Source organism: Myxocyprinus asiaticus, chromosome 14 (assembly GCF_019703515.2).
Source record: "Myxocyprinus asiaticus isolate MX2 ecotype Aquarium Trade chromosome 14, UBuf_Myxa_2, whole genome shotgun sequence".
Lineage (NCBI taxonomy): Eukaryota > Metazoa > Chordata > Actinopteri > Cypriniformes > Catostomidae > Myxocyprinus > Myxocyprinus asiaticus.
Genome location: NC_059357.1, coordinates 41,408,446 through 41,422,601, shown reverse-complemented (window position 1 = coordinate 41,422,601; position 14,156 = coordinate 41,408,446). Strand labels below are relative to the sequence as shown.

Genomic DNA, 14,156 nt, shown 5'->3' with positions numbered 1-14,156 from the left:
ACTGGCTGCTTATTGCTTAATTTCCCCCCTGAATTCACTTATATAAAATAACTATATACATGAAATTTAATAAACGCACAAAGGCCGTTTTAAATGTACCTAAAAAGAACCCAGTTTTCTTTACACTGTGCAATAGCTTTTCTTGTCCAAAGTCAATCTGAGATGTCCCACAGGCCACCTGCCACTGTGACCCGCATTTGGGTGGGGTTGGGCGTTAATCTCCTACCCTTTCGAAAATGAGATTTTTGTCCTTTTAGGAATTTGAAGACCACTTTGAGGATGAGATTGATTTCACGCCCCCAGCGGAGGACACCCCCTCTATGCAGTCCCCTGCGGAGGTTTATACACTCACAGTTCCACCTGTGCCCCTCCCTGGGCCCCCTCACCTCCAACTGCCCCGCTTAACAGGTCAGAAATATGTTCCCTACAAATGCACCCCTTTGCATCGAGTGCAAAATTGCATTAGTCTCTCTCACAATTGTTCCTCTAAATCAGTAGTTTTCAATTGTTGGGTTGCAGGTCTGTCCTGATCTGTTCTGTCAAGGACAAAAGGGAAAAACAATACTAAATGCAAATAATGAGATGCAACTGACTGCATAATAATGCAGAGTTAGGATAGCAGAATAAATATATTACATTTTAAGAGAGGTGAAAACAATTGCCAAATCTTATGGTGTTGACGTTCATGGCTGTGCATTCTGTCAAACTATTTTGCCACAAAAGATGTTTTTCCACACAATTGTGGAACTAGTACCTGAACTAATATCAGTTCATTGTGGAAATATTTCCGATAAGCTTTGACGCAATATGTGATGCTGTAATAACGGCGATGCCTGAGCTTAATGCGATAAACAGCCAAGCACACTCACTTAAAAACAAAAACAATGGACGTCTCTCCATGATTTTGTGTTGTTTTTCATCATCCTGTTTTGCTGTGCAGAACTTCTCTTGCACAAAATGGCTTGATTTGGAAGAGATGGAAAACAATCCATCTAAATAATAGATAAAATAATATGATCTGATGAATAATATGATCTAATATGATGAATATAAATAATATGATCCTTTACTCTCTTGTAGTTTTGTTTAATTTTATTTTATTTTCAATCTCCATAGTTTAATGTTGTGGTCATTGAAGCCTAACTTCAGATATTATTTGTTCACATTCTCGTTTCTGGTTGATGTCTCATACTTGCGCTGAATTTCTTCTTCTCCATAAATACTTGGCAGAGCCGGTACAGCAGCATCTGTCCATTTAACCATTTTAATTTGGAAAACCTACAAGTTTCAGCAAAGCTTACTAAACGGCCTTTTAAAAGTGCCTTGTAATGTCTGTCTGATGGCTGATGCCGTGTTTTTCTTTACCAGCGAGAGACGTTTGCTGTTCTGACTCCACCCAAATAGTTCTACTTTGCAAGGAAAGTACTACCTTTTGAGCAGGTACTTAAAAGGTTCCTGGTTTGGTTCATGTAGTGGAAAAACAATGTGAACCTGAAATACAGTGCATCCGGAAAGTATTCACAGCGCTTCACTTTTTCCACATTTTGTTATGTTACAGCCTTATTCCAAAATGGATTAAATTCATTATTATCCTCAAAATTCTACAAACAATACCCCATAATGAAAACGTGAAAGAAGTTTGTTTGAAATCTTTGCAAATTTATTAAAAATAAAAAACAAAAAAATCGCATGTGCATAAGAATTCACAGCCTTTGCCATGACACTCAAAAATGAGCTCAGGTGCATCCTGTTTCCACTGATCATCCTTGAGATGTTTCTACAAATTGATTGGAGTCCACCTGTGGTAAATTCAGTTGATTGGACATGATTTGGAAAGGCACACACCTGTCTATATAAGGTCCCACAGTTAACAGTGCATGTCAGAGCACAAACCAAGCCATGAAGTCCAAGGAATTGTCTGTAGACCTCCGAGACAGGATTGTATTGAGGCACAGAACTGGGGAAGGGTACAGAAAAATTTCTGCATCATTGAAGGTCCCAATGAGCACAGTAGCCTCCATCATCCGTAAATGGAAGAAGTTTGGAACCACCAGGACTCTTCCTAGAGCTGGCCGCCCGGCCAAACTGAGCGATCGGGAGAGAAGGGCCTTAGTCAGGGAGGTGACCAAGAACCCGATGGTCACTCTGACAGAGCTCCAGCGTTTCTCTGTGGAGAGAGGAGAACCTTCCAGAAGAACAACCATCTCTGTAGCACTCCACCAGTCAGGCCTGTATGGTAGAGTGGCCAGACGGAAGCCACTCCTCAGTAAAAGGCACATGACCGCCTGCCTGGAGTTTGCCAAAAGGCACCTGAAGGACTCTCAGACCATGAGAAACAAAGATTGAACTCTTTGGCCTGGATGGCAAGCGTCATGCCTGGAGGAAACCAGGCACCGCTCATCACCTGGCCAATACCATCCCTACAGTGAAGCATGGTGGTGGCAGCATCATGCTGTGGGGATGTTTTTCAGCGGCAGGACTGGGAGACGAGTCAGGATCGAGGGAAAGATGAATGCAGCAATGTACAGAGACATCCTTGATGAAAACCTGCTCCAGAGCGCTCTGGACCTCAGACTGAGGCAAAGGTTCATCTTCCAACAGGACAACGATCCTAAGCACACAGCCAAGATAACAAAGGAGTGGCTCCGGGACAACTCTGTGAATGTCCTTGAGTGGCCCAGCCAGAGCCCAGACTTGAACCCGATTGAACATCTCTGGAGAGATCTGAAAATGGCTGTGCACCGACGCTCCCCATCCAACCTGGTGGAGCTTGAGAGGTCCTGCAAAGAAGAATGGGAGAAACTGCCCAAAAATAGGTGTGCCAAGCTTGTAGCATCATACTCAAAAAGACTTGAGGCTGTAATTGGTGCCAAACGTGCTTCAACAAAGTACATGTGTACATGTGACTTTTTTTTTTTCTCGTTTTTTATTTTTAATAAATTTGCAAAGATTTCCAACAAACTTCTTTCACATTGTCATTATAGGGTATTGTTTGTAGAATTTTGAGGAAAATAATGAATTTAATCAATTTTGGAATAAGGCTGTAACATAACAAAATGTGGAAAAAGTGAAGCGCTGTGAATACTTTCCGGATGCACTGTAGGTCCAGGAACTACGTTCACTTGGTGGAAACTTGCCAAATTATGCCAATGCCAACATGGATGGGTTACTTGACCTTCCCTCAAAAACCATGAATGAAAATACAACAAGACTAGATTAAATACAGGTGGAAATGAGCAACATTGTCTAGCTAAAATTCTAGAAATGTGTTTTGTGCGTCGAATTATTGGCTGCCAAGAGCATAAATCCACTGAAATTCATGAAACATTTACAAATCAAACACAGCGGCAGTATAATAGCATTCTTGCTCTTGTGATGCTGCTTAAATATAATTAATCTCAAAAGATCACTGTAACATTGGAATGCCTAATTAAGGGAAAATCCATGCATAGTTGTGCATTAAACAATTTTAATGCATGATGTGGAGGCAAAGAACTTCCAGTTGCCTCTTCAAAGTGCATTAAAATCAATTATACTGCTTATACCATGGTCACTTGCCAGTATTGATCAGTTAAAGCTTGTAGCGCAGATTTCGACTGGAAGAATAAAAAGAACCATTAACTTTATCCATGGGTCGTTAGACATTGAGTTTTACCTGCTCTAAATCAGACACAGAGATGTAATAACATTACATTTATTTGAATGAATTAAATAAAAAAGCTATACGAATAATTGGAAAAATGAACATGTTTTTTATGACCACAGACTTTGTACGAGTTTGTGTTTGAATGCACTGAATGTACTGCATAAGAGTTGGCACGCCTAACAACATGTAATATTTAATTTCTATATTTTGTCATTTTCACATGAATGAGGCTAAACTGGCATTACATATGTGTGTCATCTCTCTGTTACGGACGTGACAGTTTTAAAAGGGGTACTTACATAATGAGGGGAAACCATCCAAAATGCTTTGAAACCTGCAGACTTTGACCTCTGGGACATTATGGAATCCATTATAGGGATAGTTCACCCAAAAATTGAAATTCTCTCATGATTTACTCACCCTGATGCCTTCCCCAGATGTGCATGACTTTCTTTCTTCTGCAGAACACAGATTTTTTTTTATGAATATCTCATCTCTGTAGGTCCATACAATGCAAGTGAATGGTGACCAGACCTTTGTAGCTCCATAAATCACATAAAGGAAACATAAAAGTAATCCATATGAATCCATTGGTTAAAGCCATGTCTTCAGAAGTTATATGATAGATGTGGGTGAGAAATGGATTAAAATGTAAGTCCCTTTTTTTTTTCTTTTTTTTTTTACTTTAAATCTCCACTTTCAGATGTGAAACTAAACAGGTACCACATGTGGCTTTCAGATGTGAAAGTGAAAATGGAGATTGAGTAAATGAAAAAAGAAAAAAGACTTTAATTTTGATCTGTTTCTCACCCTCATTTGTGTTCAGCAGAAGAAAGTTATACACATCTGGGATGGCATGAGGGTGAGTAAATGATGAGAGAACTTTCATTTTTGGGTGAACTATCCCTTTAAGGCTGCAATATATGATTGAAATTACGATTATTAACTGCAGAAGGTTGCATTTTAAAATACAGTCCGCACTTCAAACTTCAGTCAGCAATGCGGGTATATGCAGCGCAGCAATATTATTAATGTTTATTACATATTACAATTCAAATTAGAGTTGACTGATAGTGGATTATACTGATACCGATAGCTAAGTTGGTGGAACCGATTAATTGGCTGATAGTTTTTAAAATTTAGTTATAGAATGTTACAAACTTTTCGTAGTCTTTCCTTACTATGATGGGCACTGACATAGAGGCTACAAGAGTCTTAAATGGACCTAAAAAGTCTTGCCTTGTCTTGCCGGACAGCAGTAGGCGTCTTTCATATCCCCGTTTCCTTCTCTCTTCCTCGGTGCAAAACATAGCTAAATGTCAAACCATACTTTCCTTGTAAGCCCTATGTGTGTGTAAGGGAAAGTGCAGGTGCATTTCTAATTTTGTCCAGGCCGGACTTAGTAATATGGGGCTGATGAACACTGGTGTCTTTTCCATTTTTTCCTGTAGCACTTAACAATTGATTTTAAAGAGCACCTATTATGGTTTTTTCAAATATTACCTTTCATGTAGTGTGTTATATAGCTGTTTGTGAATGTAAAAAAGTCTGCAAAGTTTCAAAAATCAAAGTGCACGACAAATGGAGTTATTGACTCCCAAAAGAAAGAACCGATGCTGAACACCTGAAACGAGTCATTAGTAATTCCAAACTTACTTCCTGTACTAACCTATGTAATTTGGTAACAAAAAACCCACCTCTGGTCTTCATTGGCTGCTCGTGAACAGCTTTGGCCCGCCCTCAAACACTTCACAAAGTGGTAGACCAATCACAACAGACTGGGACATCTGACCAATCAGAGCATTTACATTCACATTTATGCATTTGGCAGACGCTTTTATCCAAAGTGACTTACAGTGCACTTATCACGGGGACAATCCCCCTGGAGCAACCTGGAGTTAAGTGCCTTGCTCAAGGCCACAATGGTGATGGCTGTGGGGATTGAACCAGCAACCTTCTGATTACCAGATATGTGCTTTAGCCCACTATGCCACCACCACTCCTAGAGCAGATGAAAGGAGGAGTTTAGAATGAATCCTTTAGAACGGATCATTGAACGAGTCGTTTTTTTAAAACACTGGGGAAAAAAAGGTAATGTTGTAATTTAAATTATGAGCAAATTAAAGTGTTTTTTGACCTTGGATGCATGTAAATCTATTGTATGAGACCTTTAAAACAAAATTAGGCACATTTAAAAACCATAATAGGTACTCTTTAAGATGGCATTGCATTGCTTGATGTTTTGTTGTGTGATGTGATGGTTAATCCCGGTTCTGAGACTCATCAGACAGTATATTCACATCTGTAGGTATTTTGAACAGGCATTAAACTCTCGCAATGTCTCATTAAGAAGGACAGAATAGTAGGTAAAAAAAGGCGTATTAATATAGAACAGTGATTCAAACTGACTGGAACTACCTGGGCATAAAACAGTTTTAATGCACACATTCCAGCCAATGAGAATCAAGTATTTGAATAGACCATGGTTTAATAAATAATAAAGGCATATTTTAAAAGTAAATGTTGGTGGTGTTCCCCTTTTAACCCACTGCCCTTTAGAGCTGGATTACATGGAATTCCCAATGCTTTATTATGATATTGCTCACTAGACGGATTTCCATGTGGAAGTAAGATTTCAGCAGTGTTTCCCACAGGATTTTGTGAGACTGTAGTGGGTGGACCTCAGACCCTCTAGTGGGTCTGGAGGCATACTCTCCCGTAAGAAAATTGTGTACATTTTAAAGTTAAATGCATCAATCTGGTGCACCTTGAGAGCAAAATTAAGAGGCTAGATCTATGAAGAACTTTGAGCTCTTGTAAACAATGTTGTGCTCTAGTAGTAATTTAATCAAACACATTGGTTGTATAGATATGAATGGTGATGCCAGGGATTGTCACACCCACAAAGCATGGTAAATGAGACTGAGTTAAAACATTAGCACTACTTCAACTTGATTAGTTAACATTACAAATAGCCTAATGTTACATGATGAGCTAACTTGCTCTTCAGATGCTGAAAATCGTTACGTTGTCAGAGCCGCTGGTAATAACGTTAACGTTTGATAATTAGCTAACGTTAGCTAGCTAGATATAACGTCACATACATTATACATGGTTTTTGATGACAAACAGCTGGATATGTCTGTCGACATAAACGAGGAAACTGACAGCTAATGTTGTTAGCTAACGTTATCGTTACCTAACTTAGCTAATGTTAGATTAACGTTAATTATCAATGATAACTTCTGCAGTAATGTTATCTGTTGGCTGACGTACATTGATAATGATAAAATTGTGTTTGGACTAGTGGATAACTGCAGTGGATACTGTAACGTTAGTTAACGTTACATACCTCAGTGTTTCCCAACCTTTTTTCTGCCACGGCACTCTTTTTTTTTTTAAGAATAAAAAATACCACAGCACACCAGTATCCCACATAACCATCATCAGTAGTTTTCCTTTTCAGAACTTGTCAATGTTTCTGTCCATCTTAGTAGTGTGTTTACTTGTAATGTTTGAAATTCGGCTAAAAAAAACCACAAGTCACATAGGTACTTGTAGATTTGTTCTTGCAAATTAGTTCTTGCAATGCCACAGCAAATTACAGGGATGCAAACTTATGAGGGGTGAAAAAGGTAAGACAATCACTGGTCCATTAACTTTTTTTCCAGGGATTATTATTTTATTTGTTTTAAGAATAAGTTAAAAGCACCAATTCCAACGATTTTTGTGATTTCAAGTATATTAAATTACACAATTGTGCAGAATTAGCTGCAGAATAAAGAGTATTTTGGTGAGGCTTGCTTCTGTTTCACAAATTTGTTCAATTTTATTAACTGATTAGTTCAGTGACCCCTTCTGGAAATGTCACTAGGTGGTGACAAATGAGCGTCTTATGTGCAACGAGTGAGTCATTGAATAATTTTGAGTCGTTCATGACCGAAATCTACCAAGAGACTTTATAGTGTTTAAGCATTAAAAGAACAAAGAAGATCTATAGTCTTCCTTCAGTCTGAGCATTATTTTTCATCCAAAAAGACAACAATAATAGTCTAATAATAGTGAGTTTCAATAACGTCCCTACCTTCTCCTTTATTAAAACTTGCATGGCTACAAATCTGCTGACTTCAGTAGAATGTTTAAGAATTATAAACACAAAGCAGATCTACGGTATCATTTTCCTACAGTATTTAAAATGCTGAGCATGACTTATCAGAAAAGACCACAGTAATAACCAAATAATAATAATTTTGAGTTTCAATAATGTTCTTTCATCATTGTAAAGTGCATTTCACATGAGTTGAGTTGAGGTGTCAACGCTCTGTTCAACGCCAGCGTCAAGTGCCGCATTGCCCTCCACATGACAAGAGTTGCAGAAAGCGTCACAGTGGGGCGATTTTATGAGTTTGCCATGTAAAAAAGTGGGAGGTGTGCACAATAAACATTGAAAACATGTATTTGGAAGAGAGAAAAAAGCTTGCAGTTGCTTTGATTAGCAGAAAGTAATAAAAGTACTCGTTTATGTTTAGGTCTATGCGTTTTCTTGGTGAATTTAAATTAGTTAAATAACTTGGGTCTCTGATACTCGTAAACGATAAGGTAATATTTAATTAAAAGAAATTGAGACATTCAATATCTCTTCACAGATCTGGACAGTTTTTAATATTTCTTGTCGCTTAGTACTCTCTAAGACATTATTGGTGAAGCAAAAATGTGTGTGAAAAACACTTTGGTGTAAAGTGGCATCACTTCATAGACTTCAATGTATTCTGCAGCGCTGACGCGAGTCGTGTGAAAGACCCTTAACGTGTATAAATATCAGTCACTTTTGCACATTAATCATTGCTCTTCAAAATCACAAAAGTGTCTGATTATTGTTTCAAAACGGCAAAACATCTCAGATGCAGCCAGGTGGTTCGTGTATGAGCATGCGCGTGTTCAGCAGGGGTGGGGGCTGACTGACTGGGAGTGAGAGATGCTTTGCCGAAGCAACGGCACAAAACACAAGATCTTTAGAGATCTTTTGTTATTATGAGAAGTGTACAAATATTTTCAGTTCATTATGTAACTGTGGCGGGCTGCCACAGTCTAGGTAATTAATGGGAAACATTGTTCAGAGTTTTAACCTCACAACACAGACTGATGTGCTATATTACCTTTCCTTCAAAAAAACCTGTGAGAATAGTAAATATAATGCAGTGAAAGAAAACATACACTGCTGTCGAGTGTTTTATTATACCCAGAGTTTGCAGCTACTAGGGCTGTGTGGTGTGTCATGTTTTTCAGGCAGATCATAAGGTCATGAAGCTAATGAGGCAAGTAAACACTGCTCTGTATTAAACCAGCTTGAATCGACTGGGGTAAAACACACAGCACTGAAGTCTTTACATTTAGTAGACAAAGAAGATTAACTGCTTTATAAAATATGTTTTTAAAGGATAAAGTATTGTGCTGAAACAAAGGTCCGCCATACTTAACCACTATTGTGTATTGTGGTTCTTCTGTAGTTTTTGTATGTAAAGCTTAATTATTAAGCATTATGTTAAGACCAATTGGAGCTTGCATTTGCTGTTTATTTGGTTGTCATTTGTGATTGCATTGAATTCAGTCTGTGTTTGTCTAATGTTTTGTCTTTTAGACGTCTCGTCGGGTCCTCACGTGGCTCGACACTCTCTCAGTTACATTCAAGAGATCGGAAACGGCTGGTTTGGGAAGGTAAGTCTGTCTCCCTGTTTACATTATGAACTGGAAGTGTGAATAGACTGGTAGACTCGTGTCTTTTGCTCACCTGTGTATTCAGTTGCATTGTATGAAAGCAGAGCACTGTTCACACTGTCCTCCCTGAAGTATTTGTTAAGGTCAAATACACAATTTCTCCTGAGGATTAATCTTAAAATCGTGTTCTTGTTGGTACTTGCCCTCATCTCTACACCGGGGCCCACGGGGGCCAGAGTTTGACGTGTTCGAGGGAGCATTATACGGCACTCATGCTGCCCTCCTGCAGCCTGTGTGTGTATGTTTTTACTGAGATGAGGACTTATGGGAAAACCTTGTTTCCTGATGCTTTTTCCTGCCTGGGTGAGCCATGGGAACGTCCTCCTCTGAGCCACCTGCTGTGCAGTGTTCTGCCCGACAGGCCTTGTTTTTTTTTTAAGGAAGAACTCGGTTCCTGTTGGAATGGCTTGTTACGATATGTCCATTTATGTGTCCTTTATAGAAGTAATTTTACAGGTTGACCTCACTCTGTTTGTCTATCTAACAGGTTCTGCTCAGTGAGATCTACGCAGACCTTGGAGTCGCCCGTGCGGTTGTGAAAGAGCTTAAGGCCAACGCCAGCTCCAAAGAGCAGAATGAGTTCCTGCAGCAGGGAGACCCGTACAGGTGAGAGATAAATTCAGGATGGTTCCCATCAGCATTTTATCAGCCTTGCCAGTCTGTATTAGGGCAAAGTTCACTGGTGCCTTTCCACGTCACACTGCATTTAATAATTATCTGCTTTGTCATGTATGCTTTTCATGTTACTTTAATGGTATTTGTTGCAATAAGCTGAGTAACGTTTGTTTGCTGGTCCTTTTTTTGCTTATTGCTTCAGCTCTGTTTGTATGCAAAACCACATGTTTACTGTTAGACTGTAATGTATTTTTGAACCACAAACCAGCATATAATGTTAGGGATGCACTGATCCGATACCTGGAGTGCTGTTACTTTTCTCAGGGATCAAGACTTTTGATTTCGCCTGGCGGATTGAGCATAAAAATCCCATAGACTTACATTGAAGAAGGGACCTGTTTTTTTTTTTTTTTTTTTTTTGACTTCTAGTTCAAAGTAACTTGTTTAAATAATTTATATGTATTGACGTTGGCCAGTTAAACGCTACACATTAATGAATAGAATAAAACAAGCATATTGTTTCACTTAAGACTGTTAAGTTTTATTTGCAGGCACACAGAGTTACATACTGTTTGTTATAAACAGATGAGGATTACTTGTCACATTTTTTTCATGAAACATAAAATATAAAAAACTATTACTTAAAACTGCACTACATAAAAATGTTTGTTTGATAATTAACAAAATTCCATTATTTAGCGAGTACATAAAATCTGTTTTCAAAACTCTGTTCCTTGCCATGCCCCATTTCACTACGGTATGCCTACAATAATTATTTAATTTTTGAGCTGTCTGGTCGGATTTGGTTTGAAATTGCAGGTGTATGCCATCGTCCGTGCGTGTTTGTGTCATGTCTGGAAGCACAGAAAAGAAGTGATGGGAAGTCCGATTCATTACTGTAAACCGGTTCTTTCGGAAGGTTCATTTCAATGAACCGGTTAAAAAAAACAGTTTAACAGTTCTTTTATGTCATCACGAACGTAATTCTAACATTAGAACGTTATTAAAGAAACTTACATTTCGCCCTCTCATTCAAATCTGTGTACACGCATGCTCATAGTATCAGCAGTGGTTCTCATTTCAGTATACTTTTGACACGAGAACTGTTGCGAAAGGATTGTTCAGCCTGATTTGCAACTGGAGACAGGTTATAATTGAGTAATTTATGAATCAGTGTTGACTCTAGATGCGAATTGTTCTAACCTATGCAGTTCGATTTGTTGAACGGGTGCATCCAGTTCACTGAAAAGAACAGTTTCAAAAGACAATTTGCTCATGAACCGGACATCACTACTACTGTCGTGTGTGTGTCGGCTGGATGGATGTTTTTTTTATTTTGTTATTTTTTTTTTTTATTTGGAATGCTAAATTCCCAATGCGCTCTAAGTCCTCATGGTGGCGTAGTGACACGCCTCAATCTGGGTGGCGGAGGACGAATCTCATTTGCCTCCGCGTCTGAGACCGTCAATCCACGCATCTTATCATGTGGCTTGTTGAGCGCGTTACTTCAGAGACGTAGCGTGTGTGGAGGCTCCACGCACAACTCACCACATGCCCCACCGAGAGCAAGAACCACATTATAGCGACCACGAGGAGGTTACCCCATGTGACTCTACCCTCCCTAGCAACTGGGCCAATTTGGATGCTTAGGAGTCACTCAGCACGTCCTGGATTCGAACTCACGACTCCATGGGTGGTAGTCAGCGTCAATACTCACTGAGCTACCCAGGCCCCCAAGGATGGATGTTTAACTGTTTGGTATAATGGATATGTTTTCTGGTAGGGTTGTTGAAGCTTATATTGGTAGTAATGCTTTAATTAATCAAACATTACTCGTGGAATATTGTGTTTACCAATCGCAATGTATTTAGTAGGCTACGTTTTCCCAGTGACTGTAACATGTTTACTAATATTCATTAATTCTAAGTATTTTATAGCATTGCTGTAGTTTCGAGGTTCCCCAAGTGTGTGTTTGCCACTGTTTACTTGTGTCTTTTTCCCCAGTCGCAGAAATGCACAAGCTGTTCTCACTTTCCATCTGCCTTTTTAGCATAAAGCTTTTTAAAAAGCCGTTATAGGTTCAAGGTACTACAAGGTAGTTGCTAATGAATGTATGCTCATCTCAAGTTGTTTATAATGTACTGATTTCATAGTACAGTAATGTACATATTAGGGATGGGCACAAGTCCTCGAGTACTCGGGTACTCGGACGTGGCTGCAATGATCGATCATGAAAACGATGATCGATGGTGATAAAGCATGATGTGACTTCTGACTTGATTCGAAATTCAGTGATAATTACCTGACAACGAAACACAAATGTGTCAATGAGGGAGCTTATTTTTAATTTTGAGATTGATTACATTGTGATTTTGAGGGGTACATTGATTGTTAGAGACGTCTCATAGCAACCAAACTGATATACGATGCTGCAATGCTATCGTTACGATAATCAAAAGAGAGTGTAATTAACCATTTTTTGAACACCTGTCTCTGCAAAACGTTTGCTTAACATGTTTTATTATCAATTAATGTAAGAACTTTGACTCATTAATGGATATTATTTAATAAAAGTGAATGTTTGTCACTGACTGCAAACCTTTCTACCCTGGGTGCCGAAATGTTTGCGTGAAATGTAAGCGCAGCGTAGTTCTAGCGGGAAGACTAGCAGCTGTACATCATCGCACCGATAGCTAGGTAACTCCTAGCCAATCACATGTAAGCCATTGCTTTATAAGTCTGCTCACATTCTATCACATTGCTGATTCAGATGTGCTAACACGGCAACCTCCACCACCCCACCACCACCAGTCGAGTCCTGTCCTGCACAGGGGTAGGATCCTCGCCCCTGCCTTCTATCTCCGGCAGGATATGACGGTTCCGAGTACAACTTCTTCGTACTGCCAGACGGGGCTTATGCCAAAAAGAGACATTACATTTTCTGTTTTATATTTATATCAAATACATTTCATCTTGAATTTCACTCTCTGCAAGTCTTCCTGATAGAAGTAACACACACCTGCATCTCAACGAAATGGGAGTTAAAGATTTCCGCATGAGTTTCCAACTTGGAAGTCTGACATGAAGTGTCATTTCGTTGCTCTTTCCCCAGTTGAAAGGTGGAAATTCTGACTCTGCAAGTTGAATGGAACGCTTCATGAATCATCACAGAAACAACAATACGGAACATTGCGGCTTTCCCCACAGGAGTAAACACTTGGGAAGGGACACACACCATGTGTGTGGCAGTGGACTCAACGCACTGTGAATGTTTCAGACAACTTGAAAGAGTGCAGCTAAATGGAAAAGAATGCAGCGTCTTCAAAACTGAACTTCAACTTAACACGCATATTAAAAACGCGATGGTTATGGTGTCTCCTGTTAAGCCAACCACGATTTGAAAATAGACGTTCAGACAGTCACTAAAAAAACTGGTGCGTGCTTACTAAGATTACTATGGTAACCTGAAGGAAGAACAGACAGACGCGCGTTGTGCCCATTCTTTCATTGAGTTGGGCAGTGAATCTTCACAATGACAAAATATAATATATCATATTATAAAATATAGTTTGATTATGAAATCTTTTGTACATTTTGTAACAGAATATTTTATGACAGCCTGTAATAATGAATAGACGATACACTGGAACAAAAAAACGCAATTCAGCAGCCAAAGACGTTTGTCAGACATGTTATTATATAAATGTACATGTCATTGCCCCTCGAGTACTCGACAAGTAAAAAAATATGCTTCATCCCCATCATTATTGAATCCTCCTTTGTGTTTTTAGTTCATAGTTTTATTGTGTGCAGTACATAGACCTACTATTGTAGTATTATGGTTCACTTGCATTGTCCACTGAGGTTGTAGATTGTAATATAAAATAATTACGTTTCTTCCATTTGAACTCGTATCAGCCATATCAAGTTTCATCTCTTAAATTTGGGATATATGTAGTACAATACAAACATTAATGTGTTGTAGGTTCGGAGATATGACCAAAATCTTATATCACGATATGAGTTTATATATTAAATAACCATATTGTATTGCCTATTTTTGGAACTCCAGTCAGTGAATTAAATACTTTATAAATGAAAACTGCTTAATCTTTATTTG

At 38.8% G+C, this 14,156-nt stretch overlaps 1 protein-coding gene across 1 annotated transcript in view; it reads left to right on the top strand.

Moving 5' to 3' along the window:
• The window catches only part of LOC127451149 (serine/threonine-protein kinase LMTK2-like), a 63,204-nt gene that overhangs the window by 22,023 nt on the left and 27,025 nt on the right, over positions 1 to 14,156 (top strand). Inside the window, exons 3-5 of the mRNA XM_051715608.1 lie at positions 258 to 408; positions 9,285 to 9,361; positions 9,909 to 10,027. Coding sequence (XP_051571568.1) covers positions 258 to 408; positions 9,285 to 9,361; positions 9,909 to 10,027 — 347 coding nt within the window. The remainder of the gene's footprint in view (positions 1 to 257; positions 409 to 9,284; positions 9,362 to 9,908; positions 10,028 to 14,156) is intronic.